Genomic DNA, 14675 nt, shown 5'->3' on the forward strand with positions numbered 1-14675 from the left:
ATGCCCTGCTCATGAGGTAAGGGCATGCCTAATCAGGAGAACTACTGTAGAGGAAGCTCTGCTCACTGGTATATAGGTGCTCAGAGGTAATAATAGATAAAATTAGTGAGTAACCTCGGCACTCTAAATCTCCCAGACTAAGTCAGTAAGTCACAACGGATCGTAATGCAAAATCACTCTTTATTGGTCCGTATTAAGAAAACATTTTTTTTCCGAAGCATATATGTTTTTGTCCAAAACAAGTTACAAATGACGTTTCGGCCTGAGCCTTCGTCAGATTGGACTTATCTGCATGTAATCATGAAAAATGACAATAATCAGTATCACATAAGAGTGAGAGAACAATAACATAAACTCGAACAATGTAGAGGTACAATTGGGATGCAGCAAAAAAATTGCAACACAGCAAGAAATGAAACACATGATACAAATGTCATAATACAGTACAAGGACAATACAGTAATGACAAATATGGGGTCAGAGTAGGCTTAGACAGCTCTAGTACGAAAGAGATGTCAATCATAAAGTAACATGTGCAGTAGGTGTAGAGCTACACTATGCATGGCAGTGCTAATGGGTAGACAGACCATAGAAAAAGAATGGAGAAAAAGTGTAGAAAAAGTGGAGAAAAAGTGGAGAAAAAGTGAGAAAAGGTGTAGAAAAAGTGTAGAAAAGGTGTAGAAAAGGTGTAGAAAAAGTGGAGAAGAAGTGGAGAAAAAGTGTTTGTTCATGCCAGATGGGAGATAAATAATTTTTTACCGGCGCTGTCATTTACTGTAACGTGATCATCGGTGTACGGTGTATACCTGTGATCACGTGAGCGGGGACCGGAAAAACCGTCCTGAATAATGATCTCCAGGGTCTCAGCTAGCCCTGAAACCCCGGAGATTTTCTGACGCCGGGGGGCGTTATTCACTTATTTCTGCCTGCTGTTTATAAACGGCAGATCAGAATAAGGCTACATTAACACGACCGATCCATTTTTGCGGTCTGCAAAAAATAGTCCGTTTTTTTTCACGGGTGCATCCGTGTGGCATCCGTTTCCGTTCCGTAGACGGTCCGTATGTCATCTTTTTGTCATCTGTGTGCCTTCCGTTTTTTTTGTGTACTGCAAAAAAACTGAAGGAGGGTAAATGCATAAATTTACCCAGGATCCATAGCTTCATCCTGCATGAGGCGGTCACATGTTCACTCCAGTGCCATTTTCTACGGCTTTTCACAGCGTAGAGCGCTCTGGTGATTTTCTTGTGCTTGTACACTTCATATCAGTCTTTTCTGTCATTATAATGGCAGAAAGACACATAATGTCCCACTCTCCTGCATTTTGTAATTTTGCACCCTTTGGTGCCTTTCATGTGGCACTAAGGGGTGCTTAGCTTTGTATTTAGCCAAAAAAAATGAAAAAAAAAAATGACGTAGGGTTCCCCCTAGTTTTGTAGCCAGCTAGGGTAAAGCATACGGCTGCAGCCTGCAGACCAGAGCTGGCAACCTCACCTTGACTGGTAATCCAAAACTGAGGAGGAGACCCCACGCTGTTATTTTAAATTAAATAAATAATTGAAAAAAACACGTAGGGGTCCCCCCAAAATTGGATCACCAGCCAAGGTAAAGCAGACAGCTGGGGTCTGATATTCTCAGACTAGGGAGGTCCATGGTTATTGGACTCTCCCCAGCCTAAAAATAGCAGGCCGCAGCCGCCCCAGAAGTGGCACATCCATTAGATGCGCCAATCCTGGTGCTTCGCCCCAGCTCATCCCGCGCCCTGGTGCGGTGGCAAACGGGGTGATATATGGGGTTAATACCTGATGTGTAATGTCACCTGGCATCAAGCCCTGGGGTTGGTGAGGTCAGGCGTCTATCAGATACCCGACAGCACCAATCCAGTCAGTAATAAAAAAAAATAGACGACAAACACATTTTTATTTGAAAAAACACTCCCCAAAAGATTCCCTCTTTAACAAATTTATTAGAAAGAAAAACAAATCCAGGTCTGGTGTAATCCAAGGGGTTGCCATGACGATCCACACTGTCCCAGTCAATGAAGAGCAGAATGTTCCCCATTGGCTGGGAGAGCAATGCAGTGACCTGAGCTAACATCAATAGGTCAGCCCAGGTCACTGCAGGGCATGACAAGTGCTGCTGTCAGCGAGGTACATTACCTGCGCTGATCTCCTGCACTGCTGACAGCACCTGTCACTGAGTTCAATGACCGCTGCCTTCACAGCCAAGTATCGCGAGAGGCCCGTGATGTCACCGCTAGTCAGTCTCGGGTCGGAAGCGAGAGAAGGTGATGTGACAAGCGGCGGCCATGGAGGACAGTGACAGCGCTGAGGTCGGGATGGCAGGAGTTCATCACCACAGGTAAGCCGAGCGGGGCCATGTGTGCAGAGTGTGTGTGTGTGTGTATGTGTACGTGTGTACATGCCGCGGGCAGGAGGAGGCGGAGCGAGCTGAGCGGGGAAGTGTGGGCTTCCTGCACGTACCTAGGATAAACTTAGGGTTACTAACCAAAGCGCTTTGCTTGGATACCCGATGTTTATCTTGGTTACCAGCTTGTGGCAGGCTGCCAGTGATGGCTCCTGCACACTGTAGCTCTAAAAAGCCCTGCTTTTTGCTGCTAGAACCATTCTCGAACGTATCTAGAACTATCGAGCTTTAGCAAAAAGCTCGAGTTCTAGCTCGATCTAGAACAGCCCCCAAAATCACTTGAGCCGCGAACTGGAGAACCTCGAACCGCGAACCGCGCTCAACTCTAGTCTGCACCAAACCACACAATAACAATCTTCTCTGATCACTGCATTTTTGCTGGGTTTTTTTTATGCCTTTTTCCCATTATTTCATGAGTTTTTAGCGCAGATGTGAGTGTTTTTATAGTACAGAAAATCTTTGATTCTGCACTTATAATAAAAGTAACTGCAGTGTTTTACATACATTTTAATGCTTCACATAGACATCTCTAGAGAAAAAGCAACAAAACTGCAGAGTTCAGAGACATCTTTAGACGCACAGTGGGCGCAGTTTTTATTAAACCACATCCACTTTGCTTGGACATGTAAACACAGCAGAATTTCTGTGCAAAGAGCAGAAAAAATGCAGCATTTACGCTACATGTGAACACGGACAAAATGTCAATGCAAAGTGAATTGGATTTCATGAAATCTCCACCCAATGAGTGTCTTAAGACGCCGCTGAACGGTGAGATTTTGTGGGTTTTTTCTCTACTGTGGAGCCTGAAAGAAACGCAAGCAAAAAACATGAAGTTGTATTTTAAAAGCAGAATCAAAGCTTTTCTGTAGCATTAAAATGCATTAAAAATCCGAATTCACATCTGCAAAATACATTTAACAAATATCTGGGAAAATGCATGGAAAAAGCAGCAAACACACAGTAATCAGAGAAGGTTGTTATTGCGTTGCGTGCAGCGGACACCTGGAGAAAAAAACTGCAGCATTTACACTACGTGGGAACACGTCCTCAGCGTTACATTTTTTTATGGGTTTAATAGAGAAAACTGATCATTATCATCATGTTTTTACTCTCTTTTCTGATTCATTTAAATAATCTGATTGCATTGTTGTGCGGGTTGTTACAATTACAGGGACACCAAATACAGTGAGGAAAATAATATTTTATACACTGCTGATTTTGCACGTTTTCCCACCTATAAAGAATGGAGAGGTCTGTAATTTGTATCACAGATACACTTCAACTGTGACAGACAGAAGCCTCTCCAAAATACAGAAAATCACATTGTATGATTTTTAAATAATTAATTTGCATTTTATTGCATGAAATAAGTATTTGATACAATAGAAAAACAGAGCTTAATTTTTGGTACAGAATAATTTGTTTGCAATTACAGAGGTCAGACGTTTTCTGTAGTTCTTGACAAAGTTTGCACACACTGCAGCAGGGATTTTGGCCCACTCCTCCATACAGATCTTCTCCAGATCTTTCAGGTTTCTAGGCTGTCACTGGACAATATTGAGCTCCCGCCAAACATTTTCTATTGGGTTCAGGTCTAAAGACTAGCTAGGCCACTCCAGGACCTTGAAATGATTCTTTTGGAGTCATTCCTTAGTTGCCCTGGCTGTGTGTTTCAAGTCATTGTCATGCTGAAAGACCCAGTCATGAATTATCGTCAATGCTCTTATTGAGGGAAGGAAGCTGTTGGTCAAAATCTCGCGATACATGATCCTATCCATCGTCCCTTCAATACGGAGCAGCCATACTGTCATCTTTGCAGAAAGCACCCCAAAAAGTATGATGTTTCCATCCCCATGCTTCACAGTTGGGACGGTGTTCTTGAGGTTGTACTCATCCTTCTTCTTCCTCCAAACACGGTGAGTGGAGTTGATACCAGAAAGTTCAATTTTGAGATCATCTGACCACATGTCTTCTCTGGATCATCCATATGGTCATTGGCAAACTTCAAACGGGCCTGGACATGTGCTGGCGTGAGAAGGAGGACCTTGTGTGCTCTGCAGTATTTTAATCAATGATTGCTTAGTGTGTTACTAACTGTAATCTTTGATACTGTGGTCCCAGCTCTATTCATGCATTGAGCAGGTCCTCCCATGTAGTTTTGGGATAATTCCTGTCCTTTCTCAGAATCATCCATACCCCACAGTGAAGATCTTGCATAGAGCCCCAGACCAAGTAAGATTGAAAGTCAATTTGTGTTTCTACCAATTTTTAATAATTGTGCCAACAGTTGCTGCCTTCTCACCAAGCTCAACAAACCTATTGTCCTGTAGCTCATCCCAGCCTGTGGAAGTCTACAATTTTGTCCCTAATGTCCTTAAACAGCTTTTTGGTCTTGGCCATGGAGGAGAGGTAGGAATCTAATTGAGTGTGTAGACAGGTGTCTTTTATATGGGTAACGCGTTAGAACAGGTGAAAATATCTGGTCTGTGAGAGCCAGAATTCTTGCTGGTTGGTAGGTGATAAAATACTTATTTCATGCAATAAAATGCAAATTAATTATTTAAAAATAGAACTATGTGATTTACTGGATTTTTAGGGGATTTTGTGTGTCACAGTTGAAGTGTACCTGCAATAAAAATTACAGCCCTCGCCATTCTTTGATGGTAAACCTACAAAATTGGCAGTGTATCAAACACTTATTTTCCTCACAGTATGTCCATGTTATATGCTGATTTGTGATGTTTATTATTTTTTTTAAAAGTGCATTAATAATGACATTATTCTATTTTTTTTTTTAGTAATTTTTTTGTTGAGCACTGTCAATATGATTTTGAAAAAACACTTTATGTTTTCTTGTGTTCTTTTGTCAGATACAACGCCCGGGTACTACAGCTAGTATGTGTGTATGTGTGTGTGTATATATATATATATATATATATATATATATATATATATATATATATATATATATATTTTACAGATGAATAGTCTGCTTCTGGGTTCCCTGCCTGCAATAGAGAATAGAGACCAGCAGTACCACATTCTACTTTGCCCCTCAGTATAGGCAGTGGCCCAATGGTAGGGCTGCTGCCTATAGAGAGAAAGTTCCTGAGCTTTTGTCCTGGGGAAAGCAGAGAAGGATACTTAATTAATGAACTTCACTGAGAGGAGGAGCTGCCAGACTGTAATGGGGTCAACAAGTCCGACTGTATCCCTTCTGTAGAAATGGCTTTGAATACTGTTCCAGCAATTGCCCACAAGGGGGCAGCGTCGTACTGTACAACGACAAACACAGAGCTGGGAAATTCCCCACAGGAGCTGGTGTGTGAAAAACCAGAAGAGAAGACGCGGGAAAGGGTTGTTCAGCTCCGGAGCTCAGTGAGGAGAGTCCTGCGTGTGGTCTCCCTGAAGAGAGGGCTCGTTTTGCCGCAAAAGTCAGGAAGAAATCACCCGGTGAAAGCAGTTTCTGTCACTCCCAGTCTGCAGAACTTTGTTTTCCTCAGGGAGTTAACCGGACTACCGAGCACCGCCATCTGAGTGTAATTGCAGGGACTGTTACCTGCCTTCTTCTGCCCGGCGTGCTCCGGGACCAAAAGACTACTTATAATCCGTCACCAGCTGGGGAAGATAAAAGAAAAGAAAAGACCGAGGAGCTTCATCTCTCCAGCGCTGCACCGGGACCCATCACCGCGAGACCCCAGGCCTGCGACGTGGGAGCGACATCTTCTTTCGGGATAGACTGGTACGTGTTTGTAGGGAAAGTTAGGGAAAGTTGCCGCCATTTTTTTGTTGTTGTTTTTTTCTTGCTGCATACCCGGAAGGAGTGAAAGTCCAGGGGCTTCCTATACCCATGTGTGCAGATAGCTCAGTTGATTGTATTATAAACATGTTTCCTAGTAAAGAAATGTTACTACCGGTAAAATCTGAGTATGGGGATTTTGTTGGAATAGAGCATACACACACACCCGCGGCCCTCCCATCGGTCGCTTCATGTGGCGTAGTCGGCAGGATGTGTGACCAACAAAATCATCCCCCGGTAGTAACTTATAACCAGACAGCTCCCCCGCCGTCTATTGTCAATCAGGTGAGGAAGTTTGACGGACGGAACTATCCTGTAACGGAATGGACTGAACAACTTAAGATAGTGGGGGAAATGTATAACACTGACCCTAAGACCTTAGCAGAAATGGCCATGCTAACACTAGAAGGGGAAGCGTGGACGACAGTCAGGCTGGAGACGGTTAGGGGCCAGCGTACGTTGGATGACTTAGTGCGGGTGCTGGAGAACACCTATGGACCGACCACATATGCGGGAACATTGCGCTATATGTTTTTCCGGCGGACGCAACTCGAGTCGGAGGACATCCCTCAATATGCCAATGCCCTTCAAGTGCTACTAGAACAAGCCTGTAGAAAAGAAGAACAGATAGCTAGTACGGGTACCCGTGACCTGGTGTTGAGAGATCAGTTTGTGACCGGATTGAGAGACCCGTACCTTAACCGCTCATTGCAAGATCTACTCCGGATAAATCCGGCCTTTACGTTCGCTGAGGTCAAACAAGAAGCTATAGAACGTTCAAGGGGGCCTGTCGTGGAGACACAGACATATACCGCGGCTTGCAGGTCCATATCTGATATCGGGACGCCGAACAGCAACACGGAGGAACTGAAACAGATGGTGGCAGAGTTGCAGAAACAGGTGTTACAGCTCACCTTAGATCAACAGGCGGGCCGGCAAGCGAGACAACAACCCAGCCGGCCGATGGGAAGATGCTGGACATGCGGCGATCCCCGCCATAGAGCCAACCGTTGCCCTCAGAACTTTCAAGCTCCTCCACAGTCCGATCTACCAGAACCAGCAAGTCAGGTCCCACAACAGAGGCCGCCTTTAAACTAGACACCCCTGTCAAAGAGGCTCACTCGACAGGGGATGCCAAAGAGAGGGGTGTAGGAAAACAGAGCCAGCCTGACTCCCCTACCACAGTACCCGGAGGGGATGACACTACCAACACGACTGACGACGCGGACGTTTCCCGGCACAGTGATCACTTTGACTCTGAGATCAGTGACCTCCCTACACAACCCAGTTCTTTCCCCGGGGTGCTGACTGGAGTGGGGCGTAGAGACAGTGACAGGGAGGGGAACAACCGACCCTTGAGGCGCACTGACCGCACCACTGCTGGGATCCCGCCCGGGCGGTCTTACAGGGACCAGTACGTATGGCCCACTTCTCAACCAACCCCTGTAACGTCTGCAGTCATCGCTGCCTGGGAACCGACGGTAGTTGACAGGGACTGCCAACCTTTAAGTGGGGGGGTATGTAATGGGGTCAACAAGTCCGACTGTATCCCTTCTGTAGAAATGGCTTTGAATACTGTTCCAGCAATTGCCCACAAGGGGGCAGCGTCGTACTGTACAACGACAAACACAGAGCTGGGAAATTCCCCACAGGAGCTGGTGTGTGAAAAACCAGAAGAGAAGACGCGGGAAAGGGTTGTTCAGCTCCGGAGCTCAGTGAGGAGAGTCCTGCGTGTGGTCTCCCTGAAGAGAGGGCTCGTTTTGCCGCAAAAGTCAGGAAGAAATCACCCGGTGAAAGCAGTTTCTGTCACTCCCAGTCTGCAGAACTTTGTTTTCCTCAGGGAGTTAACCGGACTACCGAGCACCGCCATCTGAGTGTAATTGCAGGGACTGTGACCTGCCTTCTTCTGCCCGGCGTGCTCCGGGACCAAAAGACTACTTATAATCCGTCACCAGCTGGGGAAGATAAAAGAAAAGAAAAGACCGAGGAGCTTCATCTCTCCAGCGCTGCACCGGGACCCATCACCGCGAGACCCCAGGCCTGCGACGTGGGAGCGACATCTTCTTTCGGGATAGACTGGTACGTGTTTGTAGGGAAAGTTAGGGAAAGTTGCCGCCATTTTTTTGTTGTTGTTTTTTTCTTGCTGCATACCCGGAAGGAGTGAAAGTCCAGGGGCTTCCTATACCCATGTGTGCAGATAGCTCAGTTGATTGTATTATAAACATGTTTCCTAGTAAAGAAATGTTACTACCGGTAAAATCTGAGTATGGGGATTTTGTTGGAATAGAGCATACACACACACCCGCGGCCCTCCCATCGGTCGCTTCATGTGGCGTAGTCGGCAGGATGTGTGACCAACAAAATCATCCCCCGGTAGTAACTTATAACCAGACAGCTCCCCCGCCGTCTATTGTCAATCAGGTGAGGAAGTTTGACGGACGGAACTATCCTGTAACGGAATGGACTGAACAACTTAAGATAGTGGGGGAAATGTATAACACTGACCCTAAGACCTTAGCAGAAATGGCCATGCTAACACTAGAAGGGGAAGCGTGGACGACAGTCAGGCTGGAGACGGTTAGGGGCCAGCGTACGTTGGATGACTTAGTGCGGGTGCTGGAGAACACCTATGGACCGACCACATATGCGGGAACATTGCGCTATATGTTTTTCCGGCGGACGCAACTCGAGTCGGAGGACATCCCTCAATATGCCAATGCCCTTCAAGTGCTACTAGAACAAGCCTGTAGAAAAGAAGAACAGATAGCTAGTACGGGTACCCGTGACCTGGTGTTGAGAGATCAGTTTGTGACCGGATTGAGAGACCCGTACCTTAACCGCTCATTGCAAGATCTACTCCGGATAAATCCGGCCTTTACGTTCGCTGAGGTCAAACAAGAAGCTATAGAACGTTCAAGGGGGCCTGTCGTGGAGACACAGACATATACCGCGGCTTGCAGGTCCATATCTGATATCGGGACGCCGAACAGCAACACGGAGGAACTGAAACAGATGGTGGCAGAGTTGCAGAAACAGGTGTTACAGCTCACCTTAGATCAACAGGCGGACCGGCAAGCGAGACAACAACCCAGCCGGCCGATGGGAAGATGCTGGACATGCGGCGATCCCCGCCATAGAGCCAACCGTTGCCCTCAGAACTTTCAAGCTCCTCCACAGTCCGATCTACCAGAACCAGCAAGTCAGGTCCCACAACAGAGGCCGCCTTTAAACTAGACACCCCTGTCAAAGAGGCTCACTCGACAGGGGATGCCAAAGAGAGGGGTGTAGGAAAACAGAGCCAGCCTGACTCCCCTACCACAGTACCCGGAGGGGATGACACTACCAACACGACTGACGACGCGGACGTTTCCCGGCACAGTGATCACTTTGACTCTGAGATCAGTGACCTCCCTACACAACCCAGTTCTTTCCCCGGGGTGCTGACTGGAGTGGGGCGTAGAGACAGTGACAGGGAGGGGAACAACCGACCCTTGAGGCGCACTGACCGCACCACTGCTGGGATCCCGCCCGGGCGGTCTTACAGGGACCAGTACGTATGGCCCACTTCTCAACCAACCCCTGTAACGTCTGCAGTCATCGCTGCCTGGGAACCGACGGTAGTTGACAGGGACTGCCAACCTTTAAGTGGGGGGGTATGTAATGGGGTCAACAAGTCCGACTGTATTCCTTCTGTAGAAATGGCTTTGAATACTGTTCCAGCAATTGCCCACAAGGGGGCAGCGTCGTACTGTACAACGACAAACACAGAGCTGGGAAATTCCCCACAGGAGCTGGTGTGTGAAAAACCAGAAGAGAAGACGCGGGAAAGGGTTGTTCAGCTCCGGAGCTCAGTGAGGAGAGTCCTGCGTGTGGTCTCCCTGAAGAGAGGGCTCGTTTTGCCGCAAAAGTCAGGAAGAAATCACCCGGTGAAAGCAGTTTCTGTCACTCCCAGTCTGCAGAACTTTGTTTTCCTCAGGGAGTTAACCGGACTACCGAGCACCGCCATCTGAGTGTAATTGCAGGGACTGTGACCTGCCTTCTTCTGCCCGGCGTGCTCCGGGACCAAAAGACTACTTATAATCCGTCACCAGCTGGGGAAGATAAAAGAAAAGAAAAGACCGAGGAGCTTCATCTCTCCAGCGCTGCACCGGGACCCATCACCGCGAGACCCCAGGCCTGCGACGTGGGAGCGACATCTTCTTTCGGGATAGACTGGTACGTGTTTGTAGGGAAAGTTAGGGAAAGTTGCCGCCATTTTTTTGTTGTTGTTTTTTTCTTGCTGCATACCCGGAAGGAGTGAAAGTCCAGGGGCTTCCTATACCCATGTGTGCAGATAGCTCAGTTGATTGTATTATAAACATGTTTCCTAGTAAAGAAATGTTACTACCGGTAAAATCTGAGTATGGGGATTTTGTTGGAATAGAGCATACACACACACCCGCGGCCCTCCCATCGGTCGCTTCAAGACAGTCCTGCTGAATCTGGGATATGTGTGCGCTATGAAATATTGGTTTTATTGATAATACAATTCACAGTCTGATAAGTGACACATCCCTGGAATAAGTTACATCCTCTGTATTATACTACTCTCAGATAGCAAATAACAGCTGAAAGATTCCCTTTAAGTTCAATAGAATAGCCAAAATCTGTAACAATACCCCAACTGTTGTAGATTTGCTGCAACCCCCCCCTTCCCCGTAATAAACCTCTTTCAACAAATGATTGGCTCCTTCCCTCATGAGAACGTAAATCTACAATATGTGTAACAAATGTATTAGTATGCTCTGTTTGTTTAACATGGCGATAGTTGGTCAACATAAACAAGCAGGACCTCTATAGCCAATTAAGGAAAAGGTAATCAGCTCTTAAAAGTACATTTTACACTCAAGGATTATACCCTATATCTCAAAATAGTTTGAAATAAAAACATTGTCTTTAATACCTGCATATTACAAGCATCGCTGTGCGAGAAAAAATGAAGGAAACTCCCGTGAGTCTTCTCAGTCAACATGCAGAGACCAAGTATTATAAGGAAACTTGACATAATCACATGGGAGCCCATAGCTGTAATGGAAAAGCATAAATAACTTAAAATATTGTATACATCAATACAGGATTAAGAGAGCTACAAAATGAAAACAACATGTTCTATAGAATTATATGGGATGAAGAATTGCAAATTCATTTTTGCATTGTATTTGTGCTGCATTTTGTATTAATAGGAAAAATACCTAAAAAATCTGCTTGAGTGAAGTTGGTATAGTAAAATAAGAATCTTAAATTTCCTTTAATTTCTTATAAGCATTTATGAATTCAAACTGACATCTTGCAATAGTAGAAAATAACATTTCTTCTCAGTGGTTTTATCAACAGAATTGATGTTACAGCCTTATTAAAGGTAATGACAATTGTTGTTTATCCTTAGGATAGGTCATCAATATGTGATTGGCTGGGATCCGACACCTGGAGCTGGTCACGGCAGCAGCAGGCATCCAGAAATCCTCCATTTTCTGATAGTGGCCGTGGCCATGTACTGCACATCCACCTCCTATTGATTTGAATGGGAGGTGAATGTGAAGTACCTGGCCACAGCCTCTATCAGAAGACGGAGAAGCTCCACTGAGCATTTGTGCCACCTGCTTTCGCCATGGGCACCAAGAACAGTTGATTGGCAGGGATGCTGGGAGATGGCTCCCGGCTGATCAGACATTGAAGACCTAATCGAAGGATAGGCCATCAATGTTAAAGTAACAGACAACTTCTTAAAGCAGAAGTTTCCATATTAGGGTTTGTTCCCATGTAGCATTCCATGGAAAAAAACCACAGTATTTTATAGTACTAACAAATTGAATGAGATTTCTAAAATCTCATGCACATTCTGCTTATTCTTTCCTTGCCATTCAAATACTCATTCAAATGACTGAACCCCCCCACTAATAAAACACACAAAGAGTGCACACTGATGCTTGAGAGAATTGAACAGACCAGCCCCCAAAGCAACCATCACTAGTAATGCTTCATTTCAGGATGGACAAAACGGATACAGTAGTGACCATTGACATTCATTGCCCTCTCATCAGGTCCTTGTTTGAGTATCCCAGCACAAACTCACTGGCCGGCTCTACGGCGAAGTAACGAGCAGGAATGAAAGTGCACTCTCAGTGTAAGAAGAATACCTGGCATGCATGAAAAGGAGAGACCAGCCCCATCCGTTCAAGTGATACCTCCAGAGCATACATCAGAGCTGACAACAAATGCATGCTCAGCAGAGCAGAGACTAGCCTAGGAATTGAAACACAGAGGGAGTAGAGACTTTCACAGTAAACATAGCCCCTGTCACCTGTTGACAACTCATTTTACTATCACAGCATGCACTGGGATTCTCAAACAAAGCATCATCAGACAGGAAGTAGTAAAAAAAATAAAATAAAAAAATTACTAGATAAATAGGAAATTTTTAATTAATTATATTAGAAATGAGATTAAATTATGACATTAAATATACAGAGAGATAGAATTAAAATACATTTTAGTTTCTGATTACCCCTTTAAGTCAGTTAAGCAGATATAGTGTGGCGCCCCAGGATCTGGTTGCCACAACAGCATTGCCCCTCCAAAGGGTTAATGCTGAGCCTGGAGGTAATTGGGGAAGTCTATTAACCAGTAGGTACCAACATCCAACACTGTTCCTCTCTCAGGCCAGCAGAGGGAGCTCTAAACCTGGAGTTCCAGGGAGCACTTCCTTAAACCTGACTTGGGGAAGGAGTTAGGCAGTCTGTTAGTGAAGTTCAAAGAGAGAGGAGCTAAGCAGTGAGTAGTGCGGTCTTGTGAGCTGGGGTTTGGAGCTAGGCTAGCTCAACACAGAGAAACAGGAGCCGTAGCGAGGCAAAGAAAAGATCCTAGAGAACTGTCACAACCTGTTCGCCTCAGAGGAACATACTGAAAATTAGACATCGGAGTCTGTGGTTGCCAGGGTGTAAAACCCTTACCTGGTAGCCGAATCCGAAGGGCAGGAGGTCTGTAGGTCTCCTGGCCCCCAGAACAATCCGAAAGTACAGCTGCATCACCAGGGCCCGGTGTGGACCCCAGCAGGGAAGTATCAGAGAGGGCCTGCGCAGCCTATCCTAGGAGAAAGGGACGAACCACCGGTCCCAGCAGCAAGAGGGCCACTGCTAAACCCAAAGTGCGGGGTCCTGTGGAAGCAAAGGAAGAACAGAGAGTAGGCCTCAATACTCAACTGGCCAAGGGGATCACCCCAGTTACTTCCAGGCCGGCCGGATCCCCTTCACCACCTGTGATGGTCTCCCAGGACTGAATTGTTGCACAGTAAAAAGAAAAGAAGGTAAAGAGACTGTTGTTTGTGTCGGTTCTTTTCACTGTCCTGATTAGCCCTGCACCCTTCCCAAGCACCAACGGTTGCCCCAGGGTATCGCTCCACCTGTGGGGAGCAGAACCATCCCAGCTGATAGTCCATCAACCCCGGAGGTCCCATCCAGCAGCGGCGGCTCCCTAGCCGCATTCCACAGGTGGCGTCACGAATAACCTACAAACTCTATTATTGATTACCATCCCCACCACTGCCATATTAGTTGACCCCGCCAGGGTCACGGAGTCGGGCCCCGCCACCACTGACTACCTCCCGGACTAGGCCGGCCCGGCACCGGGTGTCCCAAAGCCCTGGGGTGGGCGAGTCAATAGTATTTAGCAAATGCTCTTACAATCATTTCTTTCTAAAATGTTCAGCGCAAACATTAAAATATATGTAAAAACAGTAACTTCGCTGATGAATACACATGTGAATTGCAGATCTTTCAGGTTATGTGAGCAGCATGTGAACGTGGCATGCTTGTTTTCTTATGTGTAGTCTTACAATGTTCTACTGGAAAAAACAATATTAGTCTGGAGGGATAATGAAAAAAAGAAGACAAATGCAAAACAAAAGAGCATTAGCATAAAGTCATTACTCATACGTCTTCTAAGGAATGATGCCCTGTGTACAGTAGATTTCGCTCTACACAAGTGACAAGCAAAGATTAAAGTAAAGACTTGAAAATGTAACAAAATATTTTACTCACCTATCTGTATCTTCGCTTGTTTTAAATCACGAGCTGGAAATCCTCACACCATATCTCAGTATGGGGTGTCATTGCTATCTTTTATATGCCACGGTTGGAGGCGTAGCACTGACATCAAATACAGATTTCTTTGGCCCCTAGAAACAATCATTTTTATTGCTCTTCTGATGTCAAACTGTTGTGCAAAAAGATTTTGTGCTGCCCTAGTACTGCACTTACTATAGCTCAATGTCAGTGTTTCCATCCAGAGATAGAACACATTATTGAGAACAATTCCTACATTGTAGTGCTATATTATCATTGCTGGAGCTATATTAATATAGTTACACAGATATCCTGGTAATATTATTTGGGGGCCTGTCGCTTTATGATTT

The 14675-nt window shown here is 45.7% G+C and overlaps 1 protein-coding gene across 1 annotated transcript in view; it reads right to left on the reverse strand.

Moving 5' to 3' along the window:
* LOC142289906 (promotilin-like) overlaps positions 1–14343 on the reverse strand; it is a 28060-nt gene extending 13717 nt beyond the window's left edge. The window contains exons 1-2 of the mRNA XM_075333846.1: positions 14302–14343; positions 11169–11290 (exon numbers count right to left, since the gene is read on the reverse strand). Coding sequence (XP_075189961.1) covers positions 11169–11288 — 120 coding nt within the window. The 5' untranslated portion in view covers positions 11289–11290; positions 14302–14343. The remainder of the gene's footprint in view (positions 1–11168; positions 11291–14301) is intronic.
* Between the last annotated feature and the right edge of the window lie 332 nt (positions 14344–14675).

The sequence above is a fragment of the Anomaloglossus baeobatrachus genome, chromosome 2 (genome assembly GCF_048569485.1).
Source record: "Anomaloglossus baeobatrachus isolate aAnoBae1 chromosome 2, aAnoBae1.hap1, whole genome shotgun sequence".
NCBI lineage: Eukaryota > Metazoa > Chordata > Amphibia > Anura > Aromobatidae > Anomaloglossus > Anomaloglossus baeobatrachus.